General features: G+C 53.0%; 2 protein-coding genes across 21 annotated transcripts; one reads left to right on the top strand and one right to left on the bottom strand.

Annotated features, from left to right (window-relative positions):
- Positions 1 to 64: 64 nt before the first annotated feature.
- On the top strand, positions 65 to 12,704 carry ATP5MF (ATP synthase membrane subunit f). 11 transcript variants are annotated; one of them, XM_081555942.1, is made up of 7 exons: positions 65 to 833; positions 1,385 to 1,519; positions 7,107 to 7,121; positions 7,252 to 7,381; positions 10,766 to 10,873; positions 11,761 to 11,877; positions 12,575 to 12,704. In XM_081555942.1, the coding sequence occupies exons 4-7, from the start codon at positions 7,294 to 7,296 to the stop codon at positions 12,601 to 12,603; spliced, it is 342 nt and encodes a 113-aa protein (XP_081412068.1). In that variant the 5' UTR covers positions 65 to 833; positions 1,385 to 1,519; positions 7,107 to 7,121; positions 7,252 to 7,293; the 3' UTR covers positions 12,604 to 12,704. The 11 variants fall into 11 exon arrangements, with proteins under 11 accessions (XP_081412068.1, XP_081412069.1, XP_081412070.1 ...); XM_081555943.1 differs by lacking the exon at positions 1,385 to 1,519 and having other exon boundaries at positions 65 to 768; XM_081555944.1 differs by lacking the exon at positions 7,107 to 7,121.
- An 805-nt stretch (positions 12,705 to 13,509) lies between these two features.
- CPSF4 (cleavage and polyadenylation specific factor 4) lies at positions 13,510 to 25,877 on the bottom strand. 10 transcript variants are annotated; one of them, XM_081555922.1, is made up of 8 exons: positions 25,615 to 25,877; positions 22,705 to 22,755; positions 22,093 to 22,245; positions 20,264 to 20,359; positions 19,795 to 19,888; positions 18,658 to 18,730; positions 17,118 to 17,288; positions 13,510 to 14,456 (listed from the first exon to the last, which is right to left on the bottom strand). In XM_081555922.1, the coding sequence occupies exons 1-8, from the start codon at positions 25,715 to 25,717 to the stop codon at positions 14,388 to 14,390; spliced, it is 810 nt and encodes a 269-aa protein (XP_081412048.1). In that variant the 5' UTR covers positions 25,718 to 25,877; the 3' UTR covers positions 13,510 to 14,387. The 10 variants fall into 10 exon arrangements, with proteins under 10 accessions (XP_081412048.1, XP_081412050.1, XP_081412052.1 ...); XM_081555924.1 differs by having other exon boundaries at positions 17,118 to 17,243; XM_081555926.1 differs by having other exon boundaries at positions 17,118 to 17,213.
- Positions 25,878 to 25,912: the final 35 nt, after the last annotated feature.

The following is a 25,912-nucleotide window of genomic DNA, read 5'->3' as shown; positions in this document are numbered from 1 at the left end:
GGAATGGCCGGGCGGACGTCGGGTGTGAGGTGGGTATAAAGCCCTGGTCGCCAGCGCCAGTACTGGACACACAGTCTTGGTACCCAGAGGAGGCCCCTCAGCTCCTGCTCCGTCTGCTGGCCCCTTTCTTCCAGGCACCTTTTAAAGATGACGCTACCGAGGTGACCGCTCAGGCCGGCAGCTCCTCTTCGGAGTCTCGGGCATGGACTCTGGCCTCCCATTTCTTCACCCCTTGGGGAAGCTAAAAACAAAGGCAGAGAAACACAGAAGAGCTGAGAGCCGTTGGGTTTGGAAGGAAAAACTGTTATTCTGATGCTGGCGGAATTGCGGCAACAGGATGCCACCACCAGGATGAACACCAGGAGCTCAGCGACCCTCACGAGATTATGGGAAATCTCAACCAGCTTCAGGAACTCTGGCTGACAAGGGAAAGAGACACCAGGGTGTGAAAGTACCCCGTGGGCAGTGAGATCCACCTGCAGGACACCAGAGGGCAAAAGAGAACCTCAAAAGGGATGGATGTCAGGTACTTGTCACAGCAAGTCGTTTCCAGTGATGAAAAATCTCCAGACCTCTTTCTGGCCAGGGGAGATGGAAGAGGTCAGGTGGGCAGATACTGGATGAACCTGGAGGAGGCTGAATCATGACAGGTGCTCACTGCTTGGAGCACCAGCCGGAGAGGAAGATGTGGGTAGAACCTTGGAACACATCAGAGCCTGAGTGAGCACCATCGTCGGGTTCAGGGTCGGCAGGAGGAAAAAAGGAAAGGTGTGCTGAGCAGTTCAGCCTCGTTTAGTGCATTTTCTTTTCCATCAAAGCAGATGAGTGAGCATGTGAGTCCCCACTAACGACTTCTTCATGGGGGAGTTGCCAGCACAATGGTTGTCCCACCTGTGACATTAACACGCACTCCTACCAGGCACACTTGGAGAGCAGTGTGTCCTTTGTGGGGTGAGGTCCATGCTCCTTGCGCCCCGTGGCTCCCTTCTGAGCTGTGGGAGGCCTCCTTCCCCCTGTCCAGGAACTGAGGGTGAGGGGTTTCTGGCAATCCCTCAAGGAATCTGGGTAATGGTTAATTGTGATCTTGTTTTGAACAGGCTCCCCCCTTCCCATTGTCTTAGCATCCCACCAGGTCCAGCTACCTTGAAACTTCCCATCGTTTGCATGGGGACCTCCACAAAACATGAAAGGAGGAAGGACCTCGTAAAGTTTTCCTCAGCATTTAATTATGAAAAATTTGAAATCTAATGGACGGCTGAAAGAATTTTACAGTTTATATCTGTATACTGCAAACATTTATCATTAATATTTAAAGGCACTTACTTTAGCACATATCCATCCATCCTCCATTTACCAACCCATCTTATTTTTATCCACTTCAAAGAAAACTGCAGACATCAGTAAACTGGTACATCAGTAGTCCTGTACATGTGTTCAATTAGACCCAGGGAGCCCCTTCTGTGCTGGCTGCCTCCACCCTGTTCCTCACCTTTATGGAGAAGCTTCAGGAAGCTCCCAGGTGAGGAAGACCCAGAGCACCCAATGGCAGGCAGGTTGTTGCTGGACAGCAAGAAAAAAAATATTTTAATTGCAGGAATGGGATCAGAGAGCTGGGGACAGATTGAGATAACCTATTAGCCATTTGGCAGAGCTTGCTTTAGACTCTCATCTCTCCTCTCCCTTTCATTGGACTTCACTTCCAATTACAAAACTCAATGGGTTTTTATTCCCCCAGTTTTTAAAAACTGAAGTACAGTTGATTTACAGGCTTCCCTGGTGGTTCAAACCATAAAGAGTCTGCCTGCAATGTAAGAGACCTGGTTTTGATTCCTGGGTCGGGAAGATCCCCTGGAGAAGGAAATGGCAACACGCTCAGTATTCTTGCCTGGAGAATCACATGGATGGAAAAGCCAGCTACAGTCCATGGGGTCGCAAAGAGTTGGACACAACTGAGTGACTAACCCATAGTTGATTCACAATATTATGTTAGTTTCAGGTGTTCAGCAAAGTGATTCAGCTATATATTTTTCAGGTTCTTTTCCAGTATTGGGTATTACAACTATTGCATATGGTTCCCTGTGCTATACAGTAGGTCATTGTTGCCAATACACAATTAACATGTGTATCTGTTATATATATAAAAGTGTGTATCTGTTAATCCCACACTCCTAATTTACTCCTCTTCCCTGCTTTCCCCTTTGGTAACCATAAGATTTCTTTCTATGTCTGTGCAAAACTCAGTGGTTTTGAGAGAGGATCTGCAGACCAATTTGAACTGTTTGCAACTTCCTAGAATTCAGTCACTTGATGAGACTGCTTTGGGGAGGGGCGTTTAGAGGGACTTGAGAAGGTGACAATGTTCTTCGGGACAAAAGCTGCCCTCCTGAGTGGATTAGTCTTTGAACTGCTCCTCTAAGGCTGAGATGCTTCTGCTGTGAATGACGCCCCTGACACTTGCTTCAGCTTTGCTGTGGGGTGCCATGTGTACATCTGGGCTCCATCTGCACTTTCTGGAGCCCAATTCCTGGTTCTCCCAGGAGCTGCTGCCCAGGTCTTCAGACCTCCCAGCAGAGCCCTAGGTCTCGATGCCCATAACCCCAGGCCACGTGGGCTCCCGTTCTTGAGGTCCCAGTCCCTCCCATTTGAGCATCTCCATTGTCATTCTGGGTCACCTCATTTGTGCAGATGAAGGTAGAGGGACAGGACCACGCTGAGGCTTGTTCACTATCACCATGGAAACTGCCAGTGGAGTCAGGGTCCTGGACCCAGCTGGAAGAGGAGGTCTCCCAGGCCCTAAGGTTGACTCCAGGAAGCGTTTCTGCTTGGCTTCCCTACTCAGGCTTGACTACGTGCCCTGTTCTCCCTCAAAATCAGCCAGTGCCGAGAGGAAGCGTGTCCCTGGGGACCCTGGGTTTCCCGGAGGTGTTTCCCCTCTTCGACCAGACATCATGATAGCTGCTAGCCGCTGTCTCTGAGCTGCTGCAATTTCTCTGGTAACTGGGAAGCTTCTCCCGGTTCTGCACTGGAGAGAGAACAGGCAGGACCAGGAGACTGCGGCAGAAGCTGCAAGGGGCAGGATGTGGCAGAACAGGGCCCTGAGGGACAGGGACAAGGACGGGGCATTTCTGGAGGGCCTTCAAACCATGTCAAGATGGGAGATGGGGACCAGACTGTCCCACTGTGATGCTCCGGAAGCCCTGTCCTCCGATTGGCCAGATTCGGGGAGGGCAACAATAAAAGCCCAGGTGCAGGCCAGATACTGAACAGAGAGAGTCTGGGCGCAGAGAGACGGGTCCCTGGCTCTGTGCCCTCTGCTGATCCCTTCCAGAAGCTCTGTAAAGGTGACCCCACTGAGGAATCTGCCCTTACCCCAACCCCCAACTCGTCTTACAGCCACACACTCAGGTCTCGGCTTTCCTGTGCCCACTGTCCCCCCTCTCCACCTTGTTCCCCATCTCTAACTAGTGCTGGGGCGCTGCATCCTGCGCTTACATCTCCAGGGTCCAGCCTGGCCCAGTACCAGGCTTGAGGTCATGGTAACAACTGCAGCTCCCGGACTCCTATGCATATCCGTCTGAGGCGACCAGAGGGAGCTGCTGAGTGCTGGAAACTGGGCTGGGACTGGGGCTTCAGGGAGCCGAACAGGTGTAGGGTTGAGAAATGAGGTGTGTCCGATGCCTTGGTGTTCCTGAAAAGTATCCTTTTCAGGACAATAAGGTGTGCCAATGAAGACTTCTGAACAATTGGGGAATAACGTTTGAGATTAAATGAACAAAAAACAACTATAAAGCCATCTTGAATGTGACAGTCATTCTCTGTGTCTCTATAGTTTTTGCAAATGTGCATTGTTTGATGCAATTATTTTGTATCAAGTGATATTGTGCCATGTTAAGAAAAAAGCCATCCAGTATTGTAGATAACTGTGAATGAAGGAAATACGGGCCACAGAGGGACACGAGAATAGAGAATGAGAAACTAGGTCTTACAAATGTCTAGAGACAGTTTTCACAGGTGCAGAGAGGCAGCCTGTTGGGTCTAGTGTTGGCTAAGAATCATTAAAACTGCAGGGCATGGCTTAGAAAATAGCCCCAGGTTTAGAGGTGTGGAAAGTGCAGATTTTTCTGTTAAGGAAACATGGTAAGATGGACTCAAAGGCTAATGGCTGTGGTAGGGTAGGGTGAGGGGTGATTCCGTTCATTCTGTGCCAGAGTTTGAACTTGAGATTTTCCAGGACTCTAGTTTATTCTTAGGAACTTACCTCTCCACGATGAGAAGATACCAACTGAAAGTGAACACTGGAACCAGCATTTACTTCAAAATACCTCCATGAATTGCAAGAGGTCTTTACAATATTAATGGAAGTCAAAGAAGAAAAAAAATCATTTTTTTTTGGGGGGGGAACATGCAAAAGACTCCTTTCATAATGAAGAATGGGGTGAAAATGAGTCAAGACGATCAAAGGAGCTGAAGTTGCATAAAAAAAAAAACAATTCAAGTACCAGAAAATGTGGACTCCTACAAATCCAGGCAGGTAACTCAGGAAGAAAACCATGGCTTCTATGTTGCAGCTCAAGTTCTTTCTAGAGAGATGATACAAAGCTATAACCTGTGGCTGGCACTTGATGCATCCTTTTTTAATTAATTATTTTAATAGGAGGCTAATTACAATACTGTGGTGGTTTTTGCCATACATTGACATGAATCAGCCAGGGGTGTACATGTGTCCTCCCATCCTGGACTCCCTCCCCACCCCATCCCTCTGGGTTGTCCCAGAGCACTGGCTATGAGTGATGCATCTTTTTGAAGCCATTTTTTAGAGCAGCTTTAGGTTTGCAACAAAACTGAGAGGGGAGTACAGAGATTTTTCAAATACTTCCTGCCCACCCTACATGCGTAGCCTCCCTGATTATCAACACCATTCACCGGAATGTTACATTTTCTATGACGAATGAATCTACACTGACTCATCATAATCACCTAAAGTACACAGTCTATCTTTGGGTTCACTCAATGTATATTCTATGGGTTTGGGACAAATGTATAATGGCATATATCCATCATTATAACATCATAAAGAATATTTTAAGGAGCTCCAAGTCTTAGCCACTGGACCACCAGGGAAGTCCCATGTCTGACTTCAGTGTCTATTAGTACATCAGTTCAGTTCAGTTCAGTCGCTCAGTCGTGTCCGACTCTCTGCGACCCCATGAATTGCAGCACGCCAGGCCTCTCTGTCCATCACCAACTCCCGGAGTCTACCCAAACCCATGTTCATCGAGTCGGTGATGCCATCCAACCATCTCATCCTCTGTTGTCCCCTTCTCCTCCCGCCCCCAATCCTACCCAGCATTAAGGTCTTTTCCAATGAGTCAACCCTTCGCATGAGGTGGCCAAAGTATTGGAGCTTCAGCTTCAACATCAGACCTTCCAATGAACACCCAGGATTGATCTCTTTTAGGATGGATTGATTGGATCTCCTTGCAGTCCAAGAAACTCTCAAGAGTCTTCTCCAACACCACAGTTCAAAAGCATCAATTCTGCGGCGCTCAGCTTTCTTCACCGTCCAACTCTCACATCCATACATGACCACTGGAAAAACCATAGCCTTGACTAGACGGACTTTTGTTGGCAAAGTAATGTCTCTGCTTTTAAACATGCCATCTAGGTTGGCCATAACCTTCCTTCCAAGGAGTAAGCATCTTTTAATTTCATGGCTGCAGTCACCATCAGCAGTGATTCTGGAGCCCAAAAAAGTAAAGTCTGACACTGTTTCCACTGTTTCCCCATCTATTTCCCATGGAGTGATGGGACCAGATGCCATGATCTTAGTTTTCTGAACGTTCAGCTTTAAGCCAACTTTTTCACTCTCCTCCTTCAACTTGATCAAGAGGCTCTTTAGTTCTTCTTCACTTTCTGCCATAAGGGTGGTGTCATCTGCATATCTGAGGTTATTGATATTTCTCCCGGCAATCTTGATTCCAGCTTGTGTTTCTTCCAGCCCAGCGTGTCTCATGATGTACTCTGCATATAAGTTAAATAAGCAGGGTGACAATATACAGCCTTGACGTACTCCTTTTCCTATTTGGAACCAGTCTGTTGTTCCATGTCCAGTTCTAACTGTTGCTTCCTGACCTGCATATAGGTTTCTCAAGAGACAGGTCAGATGGTCTGGTATTCCCATCTCTTTCAGAATTTTCCACAGTTTATTGTGATCCACACAGTCAAAGGCTTTGGCATAGTCATAGCAATGTGTATTTGGTGAGTGAATAAGTGACTGATAAAAATGAATTTGATAATTAACTCCTCCCAAGTCACCTTCCTGAGGAAGCCATCAGTTCACTGGTCCAATTCCTACTATCCACTCAGTTCTTATTCTTTTATTTTGACACACATTGTTTCATTTATATCCTACAACAATGATGCCAGGTAAGCATTTTATCCCTATTTTAATAGAAGAAAACTGGGATTCAGGGCATCGAAGCATCATGCTCAAGTCTGAATTGCTTAACCAGGAAGGGTTATCACCACCTTTTCAGAAAGAACAGGATGGCTGTGAATCATTATCATTGCGCCTGGAGAAGAAGGGGCAGAAAGAAGGGTTGGAGTTGTGTATCCCTAGGGTATTGCTTATTTCCGACCTTACAGCGCAGTCCCAGAGCGTGGACACATAGTTACTCTGGAATCAAACCTAAGTAAAGTGAAAGTCACTCAGTCGTGTCCCACTCTTGGGATCACTTGGACTATAGCCCACCAGGCCCCTCTGTCCATGGGATTCTCCAGGCGAGAATACTAGAGTGGGTTGCCATTTCCTTTTCCAGGGGATTTTCTGGGCCCAGGATTCGAACCCGAGTCTCCTGCATTGCAAGCAGATTCTTTACCGACTGAGCTATGAGGGAATCAGACGTATTTAGAGAGTCTAAGCCAGGACACCAGCTTTTCCTGGTGACTGGGGATTCCTTGAATTTCCCATCAAGCACAGTTGGGACAAAGCTCTTAATATGCCCCTGTCATCCTTCACAACAAATTTAAGGCGACAAAGTAAGAAAGCTAAGATGCTCTTCCCCTTTTTCCCTTTTTTTTTCTGGTCTCCTCCAATCTCCCTCTAGGGCTGGAAGCCCAAGGTGAGCCTTATCACTTCCACTCCCACCCCTTCACCCCCGCCCTCTTCCAGCCCGGCTTCCTCACTGCGGGGTCGCGGGGCTTTGCCTTTGTTTCTTCGCCCTTCAACTCATGGCGCACTTGCAACCCCAGCCTCGCTCCCAATCTCGACCTGCTTCCCGTGAGCCTCTGCTTATGGCCCCCAGAGAGCATGCTCCCTACCCAGCAGTCCTTGCGCGGCCCGGCCGAGCGGACAGCCAGGACTCCAAGATGGCGTCAGTCGGTGAGTCTCCGGGTTCATTTAGGGCTACCCGGGTGGAGGCAGGAGTCGGGATTCGGGGCCCAGTGCCCAGAGTCGCACTGGGAAAAGAGGGACAGAGTGCGGGAGCCGCCTCCCCTTCACTTAGGACCTTCTTCGCGCCTTCACTTGAGGCCTTCCGGACCCTCTGTTCAGGGTCCGGCGCCGCCTGACCCTCCTCCTCTTTCCCAGCGGTGCCTCCCAGCTGCCCAGAGCCGGCGCCACTCGGCTGCGGCGGAGAGGGCGACAGTATCCCGGCGACGCGCCTCGGGGCCTGGGAATGCGCGCCTCGGACCACCCTCCTCACCTCGCTGAGGAATGGCACTCTGATCCACGCTCTGGCAGTTTCCTTGCACCTGAGCCCTCCGTGTTAAGCGGAAGCTCAAATTAAATTCCCAGGGGAGCTATGGCTGGGACAGAACCTGACACCACGGAAGGGTCGACGCTTGAGTGTGTTGAATAGGCTTAGAGAGGTGAAGTGACCTAGTCAAGGTCACTAGTAGTGAGTGGGCTGAGCTGGGATTCAAACCTAGGCTTCTGGGGTCTTGTGGTAAACTGAGCATTTAATCACACAAGGGACCGTATGACCATCAGCCTTTTCGATGATATGCGTGTTTAAATCTCTACACTCACCATACTGTCCACACTGATTTTTTAAGAAATACTGAAACCACGTTTTAGCTCTGGATCCTCACAGTAACCTTGTCAGGAGGTCAGTGCCGGGAACGTTGATCCCATTTTAAAGGTGAGGAAAGTAACGGGTCAGAGATGTGGTATGGCTTGCCTGTGGTAGAATTCTGACTCATGGGTCTGTGTCTTCCTGCAGTTTCTATATTCTTAAATCTCAGCCTGGAGAAATGAAAAGGGGGTCAGAAAAGATGATAACGATGCTTTTTTTCCATCTGTAAAAACAGGCATGAGAATATTTATCCAGGGTGGTTGTGTTGTGTAAACAGGACAGCATGTGAAAAGGAAACCTTGCGTCTTGGTTTGTTATTGTAGCAGAGAGTTGTTGTGGAGAGCACTGTGAACTAAACACCTACTGTTTGTAAGGTGCTTGGAACACTGCCTGGCTCACTGTTGAGTGCTGTCATCCAGCTTTCCCTGTGTGACCTTTGGGTAAGGTCTTGTCACATCTGGCCCATCTGTGTCACTCCAAGGAATTGGAGTCCAAGTACTGATGAGCTTTCAGGTGATATCTGTCACCAGAGCATAAAGCCACCATTCATCATCAGAAAAAGTGATGGAAGTACCAACAGTGATAGATGAGATCAGGGTTGACAAAGTGGCCAATCGGCTGGATTTCCTGTGGCTTATTTTTTTTATGACCTGTGAACAAAGTTTTTATGTTTTTAAAAAATATTTGTTCAGGGACTTCCCTGGTGGTCCAGTGGTTAAGGCTCCATGCTTCCACTGTGGGGTGGAGGTGAGGGTTTGGGTTCCATTCCTGGTCGAGGAACTAAGATCTTGCCTGACTTGCAGTGCAGCATGTATGCATAAATAGTTTTTTGTTTTTTCTTTTTTTAAGACTATGTTACAGAGACCTTGTGTGACCTGCAAAACTTAAAACCTTTCACTCTCTGGTTGGATTTAGCACACAGAAGACAGTTGGCACTTCTGTGTCTCTCCATGTAGGTGGACAGTGTGCTGTTTGAAGTCATAAAATCAAGTCAAGTAGTCACCTGCCCTCCCAAGAACCTGTGGTCCTTTCTTAACCTTCAGTGAAATTCTGTCATGACCAGGAACTGTGTGTGGGGAACTCCCACCTTCAGATAGCTCACAGACAGGCAGGAAGACAGATAATAATCATTCCTATTTACATAGTACCTAGAGCTCAGTAGCAAGGTGGGTACTAGTCCTACTTTATTTTACAGAAGAGGAAACTGAGGCACAAAAGGGGCAGTAACTTGCCTGAGGGCACACAGCTTCAAAGTGGCATTAAACCCAGAATACCTGATAGTAGAGTCTGCTCTGTTCGTCACCACGCAGTACTGGTATGAACCAGCCACTGCAGGGGAATGTTGGGGGAGGGCCAGTATGCTGCCAAGGACTAAGGCCTTTGTGTTCTGCTGAGAGAAACTCTTGGAGTGAGTGAGTGTACGTGCATCTCGCATGGATCTGATGGTCTCTTGGAGTTTTGTGACGGTGCTGTACTTGGCTCTCCTTAAGGCTAATGTGGTTTTTTTTTCTTTTTTCCGTGCTTATACATTTCTTGGTTTTGGTTACAGAAATGCTCTTTTCTTCGTAGTACAGATATATAACTCTTGGAGCTACTCTCCATGGGGTTGCGAAGAGTCAGACACAACTGAGTGACTAAACCATCACCACTGATACATAAATATGAAGAAAAATAAATGGTTGGCTTTTTTTCTCCTGTGATGTGCCAAGGCACTTGTCAGCCCCTGAACAAGAATGCAGGATATGTGAATGCTTTCATAGTTTGTGTGAATGTACCGTTAAGCCTGATGATGGCCCTTGCCTTTGATAAAAGTTCACGGTGGGATTTCCCCCCCCAGTGAACTCTCAAGGTTAGTCCTTAAGGAGCCCAAGCCTTTCCTTAGATTCTGAAAATGGAGAAGAAACCTTGGAATGATTAAATCCAGCTCCTGGTCATCTTTAAGAAGAGGCAGTACCCCTTGACTCCTTGCTCTGAAGAGGACACCCACCAAACAACTTTTTAAAGTTAACGTCTGGGAAGAGGACAGCAGAGGAGAGACCATTCCCTCCTTTTATGAGCATCTGAATCTGAGCGTTGACAGGGCCAACCCCTCCCTGGCCCCTTTCCTATTTTACTCTTAAGCCCAGAGATGAATACAGTATGGCCTCAAACAAGAGCCCTTCCTGTGTCCAGATTCTCATTGGAAAGTGATCTGGGGCCTATGGGGTCTCTGGAAAAGCTTTTACTAAGTCATTTGACATCTAGTCTGAGGTGGGATGCTTGAGGTAGGAGCCAGATTGGCTTCAGGAGCATGGGAACCAGACCTGAGGTCGATTTATGCCTCCACAGCCTGCAGGCTCTGTGCCTTTGTTCAGGATTCGCCAACTTCTCTGAGGAGTACACTCTACTCCTCCTTATAAAATAAAGGCATCCATCCTCCACTTTTATCTCTTCTTCATGGCCCTTAATTCTTTTACATGGTTATTCCTAGCAGGCTGTTACTCAGGATCTTGTTCTGCCATATATAGACTCTGGCTTAAGATAATACATTTGGTGTGACATGTTAACCCATCATATTACTTACATGCAGCCTCTGTTGAGTGATGTTACTGAATGCATCATTATTGAGTGGTTGATGTGACCCAGACGGATGCTGCTTGTGTTACCGGGAGACCCTTTCAGTGGGTGTGTCTTTGCGTTGTCCTTTTCAGTACCACTGAAGGAGAAGAAGCTCCTGGAAGTCAAACTAGGGGAGCTACCAAGCTGGATACTGATGCGGGATTTCACCCCTTCAGGCATCGCTGGAGCATTTCAAAGAGGTCAGAGCCTTATGGGCATGTGTAAATAAAAGCAAGCCTCTGGGTCTTCAGGTCTTTTTTTTTTTTTTTTGCCCTGAATTAACTTGGCCAGTTTTAAACCTGTAAGTTATGTAGAGGACAGAGTGAGATTGTTAGGCCTCTAATTTCCATGTTTGATGGGTCCTGTGAAAGGCTGGCTTGAAAATATTTCAGATAAGGATATGTTTTCTCTTGCCTGGAATGGGTACCACTGCCTCTGTGTTGGAGAAGGCAATGGCACCCCACTCCAGTACTCTTGCCTGGAAAATCCCATGGACAGAGGAGCCTGGAGGGCTACAGTCCATGGGGTCGCGAAGAGTCGGACACGACTGAGCGACTTCACTTTCACTTTTCCCTTTCATGCACTGGAGAAGGAAATGGCAACCCACTCCAGTGTTCTTGCCAGGAGAATCCCAGGGACAGAGAAGCCTGGTGGGCTGCCGTCTATGGGGTCGCACAGAGTCGGACACGACTGAAGCGACTTAGCAGCAGCCTCTGTGTTAAAGAAATGTCGTAAGCCGTAAGAGGAAAATGAGCTGGAAGCACAGGGGACACCAGTCTGCGATGCTCGTCTCCCTGTGACCCCAGACTTCCAGGATGGACGTTTGAAATGGTCTGTCCCTCAGGTCTGTCATTTTAAAGTGCGTGATCAGGCACATCAGTCCTATGTCATCATGTCATGGGACCTGTGTGGTCGCCAGCCCCCTTGGGGGGGTGGTTGGGGGGCCTCATTCTGTTTTCCTTTATAATTCTGACCCCCCTCTGCTGTCTTTTGCGTGCTGTTTCCTCCTGCCCTGAGGCCTGTCCTCAGCTTTGCCCTCTCCCGTTAGAAGGTGCCCTCAGAGGAGTGGCCTCCCCCCTGTTCGCAGGTTACTATCGGTATTACAACAAGTACGTGAACGTGAAGAAAGGGAGCATCGCAGGGCTCTCTATGGTGCTGGCGGCCTACGTGGTTTTCAACTACTGCCGTTCTTACAAGGAGCTCAGTGAGTGTGTTCTGGGTTGCTTTGCCTCTGGTGGGGTTTCCCCTGACAGGGTGGGATTGGTTCACCGTCTAATTTAGAAGTCACCCCACAGACAGCTGAAGAATTGGAGGGACCTACCAGAATATGGCATGTTTTAAGGGAGAAAACCGTGGCAAAGAGAAAGACAGGAAAAGTAAGATGAACGTGAGGTGAAAACATTTAGGCAGCGTTCTGTCAGATACTGCAGGCTCTGCCAGAGGTTGGTGGAAAACTTGGCTTCATCTTCCTAGCAGCCAGTGTGAAGAGGGAAGTAGGTTGAGGGCTAGTCTGGTATCTGTGGGCTCTGGAAAAGCGTGGTGTCTCCCATTCTGAGATCTGAGAGGAGTCTGGTGGGAGAGGCTAGGAAGCGTCAGCAGTGGCCACTGACTGGGCTTCACGGACGCCAGTGTCTAGCCTCCTGCCGGCCTGGGGCATCCCGAGCAGTGCTGGCCCTGAGGGTGGCCACTTGGGTGGTTTTTCTGAGCGGGAGCTCCTTCAGGGAAGGCGGAGCTGGCCAGGGGGCAGATGAGCCCGATTCCACAAGCAGGCTGTGGGGTGTCTCCTGAAAGGAATTCTCAGGAGGGCTTCACGTGGGTTTAGCCTGCTGCCCTCCCTGTCGTCTTGTGCTTTCTCCATGCCTGTGAGGAAACTTACTACCATTTTGCCTTTCTGACTCCAGAACACGAGCGGCTACGCAAGTACCACTGAAGAGGGCGCGCTCTGCATTCCTGACCATGACCTTTGCCCGGCACCCCTGAATCCTTTCGTATCTTAGTGGAGAATTAACATCCAATAAAAAGTGACTGGTACTTGGATTGCCTCACTGGCTCAGCCGATTGCCTGCCCTGTATAGCTCCTGCTGCACAAGCTGGGGTGGGGTGGTTCTCCAGCTCCCAGAGGGGACTGTCAAGGCAGCCCAGGACTTTGAACCTTGAGCTTCAGGATCTTGCCCCAGTGTCCTGGAGGTCACCTAGTGCCCTGCCAACAGTGCTAAGGTGTTTTGCTTCTCTGTGCCTCACTTTTGGTCTTTTGTCAGCTGACACACTCAGAGTATAAGGCAGATCCCTAATTCCTAAGAATGTCCTCCCCTCCCCCGTCTTTCTGTACCATCCTGGGCTATTGGCTCGTCTGGTCCTGGTAAGTAAGCCTCACTTGCAGGAAGGCCAGCGGGATGACACAGGTGGCAAGGGAAAGCAGAAGTCCCGACAAGAGCTCAGGCTGCTCTGTGTCCAGCAGCCTCTTCCTTACACTTCACCAGAGGTTAAGTGACATCAAGGTCAGAATCAGTTTCTTACTAAGGGGTGTGTGGTGAGCATATACACGCGTGGAGGATCAGTGGTGAGATGCTGTGGCTGATTACCTCCTGCAAGATCTGAAATTGAAAAAACCAGTCTCCCACATCTGAGATGAGGGGCATCTGCCAGGTGACTGTCTCCATGACCAGGCTTCCAGTATACGACCCTGACACCTCATCATCACTTCCTGTCGTGAGATTACATTCACTAAAAGGGGAAAAGGGAGCACCAACGTCAAGGCTTTGTGGCAGGCAGCTTATGCAGCCAGCAGCAAGAACCCTCTCCTTGTCATGGAGTCCCTGAAGTAATGAGACACAGCTTACAAAACAAGCTTTAATCAACTTCATAAAAATGGTTCCTGTAATTGAACTCAATAGGCCCATTTGCCCCGCAGGTTGCAGGTGCCAGTTTCACATTTCCAGGCTCAGAGGCAGGGGCCTCTCCTCTGGGCCCAAGGTGTCTGACAGTACAGACGCTTGATGGCGCGGGAGGTAGGTGCACAGATGGACTGTCTATCTGTGGAAAGGCGGTCGGCAGCTCCAGCTTAAGGTATACCTTAAACACCATCAGGCAGGTGCCCCGTGAAGATACACCCAGAGGAAAAAGGCCATCACACTTGATAGCCTTGGCCCTGCACTCTTCCTCAGCCATGGCCACCAGGGAGCAGGACCCGGCTGAGGCAACAAGCACACTTGAGCTTGCCCTGAAGGGCCGCCTCGTTCACATCACACCAACAGATACAGCCTCTGATTCAGCAGGGCATGGAGGAGGCAGGCATGACCTGGCTGCAGCTTTAAATGATCCACCAGCCCCTGGTGTTTAAGGAGGCCCGAGGGGAAGGGCTGCCCTCTATACAGAACTGCTATAAGCACAAGCCCTTTCCTACAGCTTCCTCCCTCCTGAGAGTGGTGTGCAGAGTCCCAGACAGGAGGCCTTGATACCTCGACAGACATGATGCCAACCTGAGGGGCCAGACTGGAACACATGTCCTCCTTTTAAAAGAGATTACAGCAAAATGATAGGGATACTGACAAGATGTAGTCCCTAAGAATAAAACCCAGCGTGCCTGCCTGCCGGCTCCAGCCAGAGCTACACCAACGCTGGCATTAAACAGTTAATCGCACACTCTAAGGAATGGCCCAGAGCAGCCCCCAGCACGAGGCCCCCCAGGCTGCTCTGAGCCGGCTCCAGCTGCTGTCACTGTCCGCTGAGAAAGGCCAAGTGCCCTTTGGTGCATCTGTTGGCGTAGTGTCCTTTTTCACCACACTGGGAACAGCAGGGAGGGAGGGAGGGAACAAACAGAAAACAGCGTTTCAGATGCAGTTCTCAACTGAGGCAGCGCCCCACCAAGTACCAGGCTGGGGACAGGGACACTGAAATTCTGGGGTATACAGACTCATTCAGGTGGAAAGGGAGTTCCAGAAGGTCAAGTGGCCCAGGAACCACAGGCAGCAACTAACTCGGCAGGCAGAAGAAAGCACGTGGCCACGGCAGCCTCCGGTGTTCGGGTTCAGAAGAAAAGCCCACGGCACCAGAGCACCCCGCCTGGCCAGGGACCGAGCCCCTCTGCACCTGGCCAGTCACTTACCTCTGAGGCCCTCCCTGGGGACAGGGAGGCGGCAACGCGGGAGAAGCCCCAGGCTCCTCCCCAACTCAGGGACTCACTGCGTGGACAGCGGGTGGGCTGCACCCAAAGGGCTCTCCCTCCTGGCTCCTGCATACTTATCTAAGCTACCCCTGGGCCAGCTTTGGTCACGGGATCAGAGAGAGGGGAAAACTGATTAGACTTGGGTCAACAGATCTGGTAGAATCTCCTCAAAAATCTAGCACTGACCCTGGCTTCTTGTCCCTGCTGATGATCCAGACCCTTTTCTTAGTTTGTCTTCATCCATTCTTGTTACTCAGCAGAAGGGGATTATAAGGAAGGAAAAGGCAGCCTCAACCATTGAACAAGGGGTCGGGAGACAGGGGCACCCACCCTACACCAGCCCCCTAGCGCCCCCCCAGTCCTCGCTTCCTCAGTCTGGAACTCGGGGCTTTGGCCTGTTCTAACCCCTGACCCAACAGTCCCCGCGTTCTCAAGCCTGTCTGATCTGCAGGTGTAAGTCGTGTGCACGAGTGGCCTGTATAGGTGCCAGCTGGGCCTTTGGTAGACATCGTAACCAGAGGGAGGGACCGCGCGCCTCCGCTTACAGCACCTGGCATGTCTACTGGCCTCCAGGATTCCCGAGGTGGCTTTAATATCAACTGTGCCCGTGGCAGGAAGGGGTGGTGAGGTTCGTCCCCTAGCCCCGTCTTTCTAAGGAAGCTGGCTCTTCAGAGGCCCTGCTGATGAGTCCTGGAGGGGCGAGGCAACAGCACGGCTGACCCAGGACACCAGCGTCTCCTCACTGTACCTGAGAACTGCCTGGTCAGAAACCATCTGACACCGCCCCCCCAACCTGCTTCCACAGCCCCCTTTCCATACTCTCCTCACTGGTCAGGGCTCAGGCTCATACATTTGTGAGGCCTTCCCTACACACGTGGGCACTCCTAACTTTGGTGTCTGGGCACCTGCCTTCCCCTCCCTCAGAACACAGACGCCTCCTGGGAAGGAGCGACGACGGCAGAGGGTTTTCTCCACAGAGAAGGTGCTCAGTGAGTGTCTGACGGCCATAGTGGTTCAGCCCTTCCTGAAGGCAAGTTATAGGAACAATATAAGCATATAGTTTTTGACTTGGCCCTTCTACTTGTGGATGCTCCAGACACCAGACAAGCTCACCAACGTCTGTCAGGTTCAGTGCTGTTTTAAGCAGCAAAAACTATAATTACCAACAAAGAACTGGTAAAATTACGCAGCCACTAAAATACACTGGAGTAACTCATCCCGACACAGACTCAGAATATAAGGTAAAAGGGATCTGAGGACACTGTACACCCGAGGGCCCTATTTGTATTAAAATTCGTCTTGTCTTTGTGCTTGTGTGAGTAAGTTTAGACGAGCGCGTCTCCGAGTGGAGCCCCTGTAGGAGCTGTGAGTGTAGAGAGCGCAGAAAACAAAGCGTGGCGGGCAAATGGCCAAGCACAGTGGCTTCCTCAGGAGAGGTGGGGATAAAGGACAGCACCCACTGTGTACCCCCAACACTTCTGCATCCTCTAGAAGTCTTCACAAGAAACGTGTACTCATTCTGTATTCCATCTACTCCCCCCAAATCTGAAACCTCTGTGAACCTAGTTCTGATGGTTGTTTCTGCTTACTCACTCGCCGGTGCTTGTTCCCTTCTGCAGTTTTTAATTACAAGCTGTCTTCTGGGGAAACCTCATTGTGGGAATTCTGTGTGGGCTGGGTTGAGAATGAATATCTCGAAGCTGTTTTACATTAGAAAACTCAGCCTGTGGCTTTTCAGCCCTCACCAAGGCTCAAACTCAAGGAAGAAGGGCTTGCCCACCAGTGACGACCAACTCTGAAAGGACTTGCCTCCCCCGCTTTGCATCCAGAGCCAAGAGTGAGACCAGTTTTCTAGTAAGTTCTTTTTAAAAGTGACCCCTCCCTGAGCATCCCATTTTGTGTGCATGTGTGTCCTAATCTGATTCCTCACCATGCAGATCTAAAGCTTTGTCCCTCTCCCTCGGGTGCGCCGCGTGGGGTATGAGGACCCCGCCTTCCCCCCCAGAGGTTCAGGGCTCACTGTTCCTGGCCTCTGGAAGACTCCCATCCCTTTCTTGCATGCGCAGTCAGTTCATTCAACAGCAGGTGTTTAGTCGTTAACCTGGCCTTAGTGTGTTGTGGAAGTGGCATGGTCTAGCTCACCGGAGTGGCCCCGTTTTTCTCTTCCAATTAGCAAAAACAAAGATGTCTTCATTCTTCAACATGAGCTAACTCTCTGGGGAAGGAGGGAATGGCCATGGACTTTCGTGAAAGATGCCCCCGCCAGCCCCGGGACTCACCTTGTAGCAGGTGACCTGCTCCAGCGGCCGGGGTCCTCGGTTGCCTGCGCTGCTGTTTTGACTCTGCATGACCCCAATGACCTGCGGGGTTCTCTGCTGGTTGGGAGAAGAGTTCTGACTCGTTAACTGGATCAAGGAGGACGACCTTTGTAATGGCGGATTGTTACTTTGCTGGAAAGAGTTACACAACACGGTTTTACTGCGGAAAACACGTGCAGGCAGACTACCAACGGGGAGAGGAAAAAAGAGGGCGGGCTTTCTCCCGCATGACCGTGACAGAAGGGCTTCCGTGGCGGCCCACTCGGGAGAGCAGGTGAAAAAGAAACGTCTGGTGATGATGGCAGGAGCCGCTGCCCGAAAAGCACCATGCAGACACACAAAAACGGAAAATAAACGTGGAGAACAGAACACCAAAGAGACGGGCGGTCTCTGGGGCGGCAGGGCGAGGGCATGAGCAGGCCTTACTTTTGTTTGTGAGGTTCTAGCTTCAGGTCAGGATGAACGCTTGGTTCAGCCAGCTGTTTAGAGCCTACACAGCGGGCAACAGTCACAGAAAAGAGTCGGAGGCTGACACACTGACCTGCGGTCTAGGGGCTGAGAGGGCCCTCTGCTAGGGAGCAAGGGGGACGGGGCACCTCGGCGGGGCCTGGACCGCATGGCCACTGCCCAACCCGGTGGGACCTTGCCTCTGGGCCCATCAGTGCAGGAGCCCTGAGCTGGGAACTGGGAATGCCCAGCTCTGCTGACAGGAGTTCTCTTGGTTTATCCCACACCCTCGGGAGGGTGGGGGTCAGGGTGGTGAGGGTGGCTGTGTCCCCTCCCAGCTGCTCGACCTCCAGCACAGACGGAGGGCCCCGACAGCGGGCTCAGAGTCCAGGCAGGTGAGAGGTGAGGCTTCACGACCGGCGGGCAGCTCATCAGCCTGCTGAGACCCTGCCGGGGACACCCGCCCACCGCCTGTAACCAAACCCAAAGTGCCCTTGGTTTGGGGGGCACTGCTGCAGATTCCCATGCATTTACAGCAGTTCCTTCTCCTTATGCTCGAGGGGAATGGCCCACTGTGGGGTGGGTGTGGGGCCCCCTCGCCTAGGAGCTGGTCCCTCAGCCTCTGTGCCCAGCATTCCTTCCCATGGTCAGGCCTGGCCAGAGAACCAGGCGGCCTCGCTTCTGCTCCCAGGTCTGCTCCCGCCCCGCTGGGCCCCTGGGGCGAGTCCGGTTGTGGAGAGGAGGGTCTGCAGCCAGTGCAGCACACATGGGGCACCCAGGCTGCCTCCAGGCCCGCAGGCAAGATGAGAAGAGGAGCCCGGCAGGCGACTGGCTGCAGGAGGCAGCCCTCCACCTCGACAAGGTGCCGGATGCTCTGCCCCCTTGGCGTTTCTGCTGGGTGACTCCCCTCCGCCCCAGCCCCCGCCCCTGCCCCACCCTCCTCTCACGGTCTCCCGCCGGGTCTCAGGCAGACCCCGCGCCGAAGCGGGCACTGAGTGCGCTGTGGCCGGGGCACTGCCAGGCCCCGCAGCACCACGGGCCTGGGGCACGGTACCTTCGTGGGTGGCTGCATCTGCTGTGGCAGCGGGGGCTGCTCGGTGGTTCCCATCGGCAGTTCAAATCGAGGGCTGGTCATAAGAGGAGAAGAGGAGGTGAGAGAGGAGCTAGGCGTGCAGGGCTCCCAAGTTCTGGCCCCAGGAAAATCCCAGCCGGCGCCTTGCCAAGCCCAGGGCCACACGAGCCACCTGGATGTAGGGAGGGGGCTGGCACTCAGCTCTGCCGGGCCTCGGGACGGATCTGAGGTGTCTGGACTCAGACCCAGCTCTGCCCACACCTAGCTGTGAGCCCCAGCGATCGGTGCTGAGAGAGGGCAAGGAAACATAGCTGGAGGGCACAGAGGCCCTCCTGGCATACACCCTTCGCTGCAGGGACGCTGTTAGACCTCTGCCCACAGAGTCCTGATGGACATGCCCCCCCCCACCCCCTGCCCACACAGAGGAACCCCTGGGCCACCTGTAGGCTCCCAGGCTTGCATCTCGGGATAGGGACCAAGTCAGCAGCACCAGCCACCTGCCCACCACGTGGCAGTGAGCAGGACACGGCTGCCATGTCAGCAGTGTGGACAGAGGCAGCGAGGGGTGGGGGTGGGCTGACACTACTCTGGGTCCCAGTGCCACCACCCACAACCACCCAAAGTGACAGATGGGCACTGAGGCCCAGGGGAGGGGCGCTGGGCCCTGCTGGCAGGGGGACTGGGCTCTAGACCAAGTGCCCCCACCTGTCCCCACCTGCCCCTGGCCAGTGGCGGGGCTCAGAGCCTCAGCGTTCCCATGTGTGAAAGGGGGACCTTCTTTCACATGTGAGGGTCTATGAACCGGTGCACAGGGAAGCCCAAGTTCAGTGCCATCATGCAGGAGGCCCTGCCTGAGACTGAAGTTCCCTTCCTTGAGGACACAGCTTCGTAGCTTGAGGTCATGTGTGTCTGAGTTTTTCTGGAGTACGGGGACCAGAGTTTTTATCTGAGGCCAAGATGGACTGTGACCCAGTAAAGATCAAACCCTGGTTTAGGCAGAGCCACCTCCGGGCTCAGAAGCAGTGGTGGCCCCTCCCCAGACCCGGTGATGACACTGCCCAGTGATCAAAGCCCAGGTGGGCCCAGGAGAGACGCGGGGGCACGGGGCCTGGTACTCACTGCATGAATTTACACGAGGGCCCCTCCGGGCAGAATCCCACGAGGTAATTGACACAGATGACCCTCCGCGTGTGCCGGTGCCTGCACAGGGGGCCTGCGGAGCCAGCACAGGGCCACTCAGACTGTCCCCTCTTCAGGGGACACCCTCGTGCCCCTCTGCCAGTCAGAGCCCTGCCCACACCGCCACCAGGGGTCAGAGTGCAAGAACAGGGCTTCAGATGCTGGCTCTGCCTCGTGTTCAGCAGCGCCGGCGGGCAGGACACACAGCCTCTCAAACACTAGTCTCCTGGTCACAAATCCAGGTGAGGATGCGATTCAGGGGCACCTGGTCTGGGGAGGGACTTGAGGGTGTGACAAAGCCTAAGCAGCCCACAAATGCCTAACACGATGTTTTGTAGGAACAGGCGGGATGTGGGCAGAGGGAGGGAGGACGGGCCTCTGGCCGGGGGCCCCACCGCCCCACACCTACCGTGCTTGCAGAAACCGCGGTCGTACCACGGGCAGTCCTTGATCTTGGACTCGGGGTCGATGTGCAGGAAGGGGCACTCCTTGTTGCTGCACTCCCCTGCGGGAACCAGACAAGCGTCCACCTGGGGGAGCTGGACCCAGACCCACCCCCACTTCTCTGGAGGCTGGGGCCACAGGATAGCAGGGAAGGCCGGGGGTTTTGGTCCCCTGTCCTGGCCCAGCAAGCCCTGAGACCCAGGGCAGTGTGTCTTGGAGCCTCAGTCTCCTGGCCTATACCTGGGCTGGGACGGTCCCTCCCCCAGTCTGTGCTGCCTTGAGGGTCAAGGACACTGATAGAGGCGGGCACAGGGTACACCTCGTCAAACTCGCCAAACAGCCCCCGGCTCCACCCCTCACCCAGAGGGGGTGTCCTGAGCATCGTGGGGGGTCCAGATGTGCAAACGCGCCAGCCGAGACCAGCAGGAAATTACCGGGCTGCTCCCATACGTTCTTCATGTTGGGACAGGGAGAAGGTCTGAGGACCGCCTCTCAGCATAACAGGAGGGAAGCTCTGGGGACTCACAGCCGGGGCCCTCTGCTCGTCCTTTAGTCCCTCAGTCGTGTCCGACTCTCTGCGACCCTGTGGACTGGAGCCCGCCAGGCTCCTCTGTCCATGGGATTTCCCAGGCAAGAATACTGGAGTGGGTTGCCATTTCCTTCTCCAAGGGATCTTCCCCACCCAGGGATCAAACCAGCTTATATTGCCTCTACAAAAAAAGCTACAACTATCATTAACAAGCCAGCAGGCATACCTGTCGGGCTGCTGAAAGATTTAAGGTCTCCTTGGACAACAGCACACAGCAGGCTTCCAGCCCCCTGCCTGAGGCCAGCAGTTCCGGGGCCAGAGCCCAGCCTCATCCCGACCAACAGGGCTTCTTCCTGGGCAGCCTAACCCAGGGCAGAGCTGGGGAGTCTAGTTCCACTGGGGAGCACGTCAGCTCCACCGAGCCCCGTGCCAGCCCTACCGCCCCGGCTTCTCCACACAGTTCACTCAGCTCAGCGGAGGCCACGTGTCCTTTGAGCAGAGACAGAGGCAATCTCCATTTCCCAGGAAAAGAGGAGGGCTTCCTGCCACCAGAAGACAGCGCCCCGCACTGGCTGTTCTTAAGGAGTATTTTAAGGAGATCAGTCCTGAGTGTTCATTGGAAGGACTGATGTTGAAGCTGAAACTCCAATACTTTGGTCCCCTGATGTGAAGAGCTGACTCATTTAAAAAGACCCTGATGCTGAGAAAGATTGAAGGCGAGAGGAGAAGGGGACGACAGAGGATGAGATGGTTGGATGGCATCACCGACTCAATGGACATGAGTTTGGGTAAACTCCGGGAGTTGGTGATGGACAGGGAGGCCTGGAGTGCTGCATGCAGTCCATGGGGTCGCAAAGAGTCAGACCCGACTGAGCAACTGAACTGAACTGAGGACAGACCAGCTCCTACTTGGGATCACACTTCTAGAGAGAAGTCACCACTCCGGCAGCAATGGCTGACTAAGGGAGAAGGTTGACTGGGGCAGAAACAAGGCCCCCAGCCAGCTGCCCTGCTCCTGTGCCCACCGTGAGACCCAGATCTGCCTCAACCTCCCAAAGTACCTGCAAGTGCTCAGAAAACAGAAGCGCTACAGAGACACGGGGGTCATGAGAGAACAACCCTAAGTTCCCACAACTAAAGGGCCCGCTGAGGTCGGCAGGCACCGCGGGCGCCGGAGCAACTGCTCACGCCCCGAGTCTCCTGCTTGTGGAGCCTCCGGGGGGGCTCCCCACCCCCACCCCGGGGGAGCCAGCCACACGCCTCACCGAACTTGGAGTAGAAGTAGCACTCGGGCATCTTGGTCATGTCGTACTCGTGCAGGAACTCGCACTGGTCCCCCTTCTTGCACAGTCCCCGCAGCCAGTGTTTGCACACCACCGTCTTCTCACCACTGATGTGGCGGAACGGGCACATGCCCCCTGCCGGGGAAGACAGGTGTGAGGACCCGGGTGCCCCCGCGAGCCGCGTGTCTGGAACGTGGTGGCTGCCTCAGCAGAAGGAGGTGTGATTTCAGGCTGCCCGTGAGCACACGCTTCAGGTTTTGATAGTTGTGGATTTTATTGTAACGTGTCCTGGGAAAATCTAAAACATTCAATCGAGGTATCACAGATATTTCTGTAAGACGGAAACTTAAAAAGCCTAAGGGAGCTGGGAGGAAGGGGGGGCATTTTTCTTAATTTAAAGAAGAGTTCTGGTGCTATAAAGACACGTCAACATTTGCAGGAGCAGTAGAAGACTGGGGATGGGGAAACACACCTAGGGACACCGTGAGTCTGCAGGAAGCAGGGCGAACCAGGGACCTGAGAGCCTGTGGGTCTGCCCAGGGACAGGGTGGTGGAGGGCACCTCGGGGGGATGCAGGGAGCCAGGGTCTCTTACCTTTGCCACAGGCAGCTTTCAAAAAGAATTCGCAGACAGCAGCCCCTGACTCTGGAGAAAGAATGAGAGGTGTCAAACAGGCAAGATGTGACTGCTACCTGTGACATCTGAACACGGGGCTGGGGACCCTTCTGGCCTTTAACCCATGGAGGAGTCAAGGTACAGGAAACAGAAACCCGATCAAGCAAGGAAAAAAGCTCCCCACTGTAACATCCAGGACCTCCTATAAGCAAGATGCTTTCCAGGAGTCAGAAGTGAGTGGGAGAAGGAAGGACGGAGCACAAGGTCAGAGATTTATTACTCCTTGCCCAGACCTTCCAGAGGGCTGATTCAGGGGCTCTTTAACCTGAGGGAAGAGGGATGGAATGATCTCCTGGGAAGAACAAGCCAGTGGGGACTCTCAGGAGGAACCTGCCCCAGAGAAGAGGCGGGTGCCTTGGAGACACTATTATGGAGGGAAGAGCGTCACTGAAGACACCGGAGCAGGACTGCTTTTGGTATGCAACGCCAACATGCAATAATTAAAGGCGCACGGACTTCCGCTCCCACAGATGCAGCTGGTTCAGATGAGGGGAGCAGGAGAATAAAAGCTGAGCGCTGAGAAGCCAATGGGGTCCAGGGCTGTTCCAAGGAGCCCAAGAATTCACCTGCCATGGCCACCAGAACAAACCGTCTGTGGCTTGTCAGTTTTCTCCATCAGCAGGCATTTTAGGAAACCCACCGACACCATCTCTGAAAACCACTTACATGCCTCTGCTTGCTAACTTGCAAGAGACTCGTTGGCTTCTTGGAAGCAGGCAGATTTTGCTGGGACAGATTTAAGGTTTCAATAGCAGGAGTCACAGGGTGTCACTTGTTTGCATTTCAAAACAGTCTGAGAAGTCTTATTAACACATTAGAAAAGTGCCATTTAAGAGTATTTCTGGGTCTTCATCCTTTACAGAGGTTAAGTATGTTTCATTCCTTAAAGTCCACTGTCCTGGGGGTCAGGTTTTAGGCAGACAGGATAAAGGAGTTTGCCTTCAGGACAGAACTGACATGTCTGCTCTGCATTAGGATGGGAATGGGGACTTCCCTGGTGGTCCAGTGGTTAAGAATCCACCACCTTGCAATACAGGGGACAAAGGTTCGATCCCTGGTCAGGAAACTAAGGTCCCACATGCCCCAGAGCAACTAGGCCTGTGCTCTGGAGAGTGAGAGCCACAATGAAGACTCCGTTTGCCACAACTAGACCCGACACAGCTAGATAATATTTAAAAAAAAAAAAAAAAAGACAGAATGAGGTGTTGGGATGATAGAGGAAAGGCCGTGGCCTCCCTGGACTCTAACACACTGACCGTGATCCTGGGCAGGCGGCATGAGAGCTGAGGCCGCTTACCAAGTCGGAGGCAGTACCTGTGGCCAGGTGTGTCCTGGACCCTCTCTAAGAACAGGTTGTTCTCACCTCTGCACCAGCCCTCACAGAGTCAAGTATCTGCTTCCAGGCTGGAGCGGGGAGGGAGGGAAAGAGCTGCCCTGCATGGAGGAGGGCTCCATGGTCTCCAGCTGGTGCCATCGGCCCAGGAAAAGGCCACATGAGTGAAATGTACAAGCACGAAGTGATCACGTGCGTGGATGAGTAGGTTTAAGAGTATCTGAACGTGAACAGCAGTTTATAAGCCGTGTACAGTGGAGATGGTGTAAAGTAAGGCTGTTTGGATTATGTCTCTAGGGTGTGAGCATTATCTCACATGAAAGTGTCAGTGTGAGAGTGACACCTCAGAGCTCATGTGTACATGAGAAGTGTGGCCTCTTGAGGGGAATGAGGCTGCAGGGAGACTCGCCCAGCCCAGGGACAGGCGGGAGAACGGGGGGCTGTGGCCCATGTCCTCTGGCAGTTATGGGAGACAGCCTGGGAACTGCAGATGGAAAGGTCAAGAGCCCTGGTGAGCTCACCTGGCTCCACCTGGAGCTCAGTGGTCTTTGGCAAGTCCTTTCCCCCACCCAGGCCTCAGTTAGCCCATCTGTGGCTTGAACTCCATGATCTCTAAGAGCCCTCTGAGATGTAATGTTATAGCATTAGATTACAAGTATGTCTGGAAAGAAGAAAGGAAACTGCTCCTTTCCTTTCAAGTGCTAGACGTCTCAAGGAATTCCCTGGTGGTCCCGTGGTTAGGACTCCCCGCTTTCACTGCCATGGCAGGGGCTCAATCCCTGGTGGGGGGACCAAGATCCCAGCAAGCCGGGTGGGGTGACCAAAGTAAATAAACAGAAGTAAAGTGCTAGACATCCCACCTGAGTTGGGGGATGGGGCGGGGGAACTCAGGAGCCACCATGTGATGGGGGAGAGTGAACTGAAGGGAACTTAAGTAGCTGCCTGGGTGGATGAATGACCCAGAGGTGGGGTCCAGAGAAACACTGAGGGATGGGCTCCCAGGAGCGCGAGTCCTAGGAGAAAAATGGAGCTTGAGAGTCTTTTGGGGGGTCTAGTACAGAGAGGGGGAGGTGGGTCCTTCCCTCAGCAAGACCCCTCCAACGGCCCAGTTTTCACGAAAGCAAGAAGAGGGCGCTCAAGGTGGGGCTTGGAGGTGGGGAAAAGGGATATCTTAGTACGTTTCTGTAGCTGGGGACTGTGTACCAGTGGGGGCAGGATTTCCAACCCAGGATACCCGCCTTCATTCAAGAGTTATTCGAACTGCCCGACGTCTCCCTGCCTTTCTGAAGCCTGCGTTAGAACAGCCCCCGGGAACGGGGGCTCCCTAGTCCAAATAACGGAGGGGGAGGTGTCCCAGGATCGGGGGGAAAGGAGTCCCAGGACCGAGGGGGAGGAGCTCCCGGGCGGAGGAAGAAGGCGTCCGGGAACCAGAGGAGGGAGGTCCCGGGGCTGAGTGGGTCGCGCCCCTCGCCCGCCCGCCCCGACCCCGCGCTCACTGTCCATGCCGGGGAAGGGCAGCGGCTGCGCCCCGAGCTGCTGCTCCACGGCGATCTCCAAGTCGAACTTGATGTGGTCCACGCTGGCGATGATTTCCTGCATGGTGGCGGCGGCGGCCACACCGGCCCGGCTTCCGCTCAGGTCCCCGGCTGCCCTCACACCTCTACCCGCCGCCGGCTCAGCCGCACACGCCGCCCCGCAGCCTCGCCTCGCCTCGCCTCGCAGCCGCTGCAGCCGCCGCCGCCGCCGCCCAAGGGATGCCGGGAGCTCCTGGAGCCCGCGCCAGCCCTTTTCGCC

Source organism: Giraffa tippelskirchi, chromosome 13 (genome assembly GCF_054371585.1).
Source record: "Giraffa tippelskirchi isolate mGirTip1 chromosome 13, T2T-mGirTip1v1.2.pri, whole genome shotgun sequence".
Classification (NCBI taxonomy): domain Eukaryota; kingdom Metazoa; phylum Chordata; class Mammalia; order Artiodactyla; family Giraffidae; genus Giraffa; species Giraffa tippelskirchi.
The sequence above is the reverse complement of the archived record's forward strand: the minus strand, read 5'-3'. Positions and strand labels throughout refer to the sequence as shown.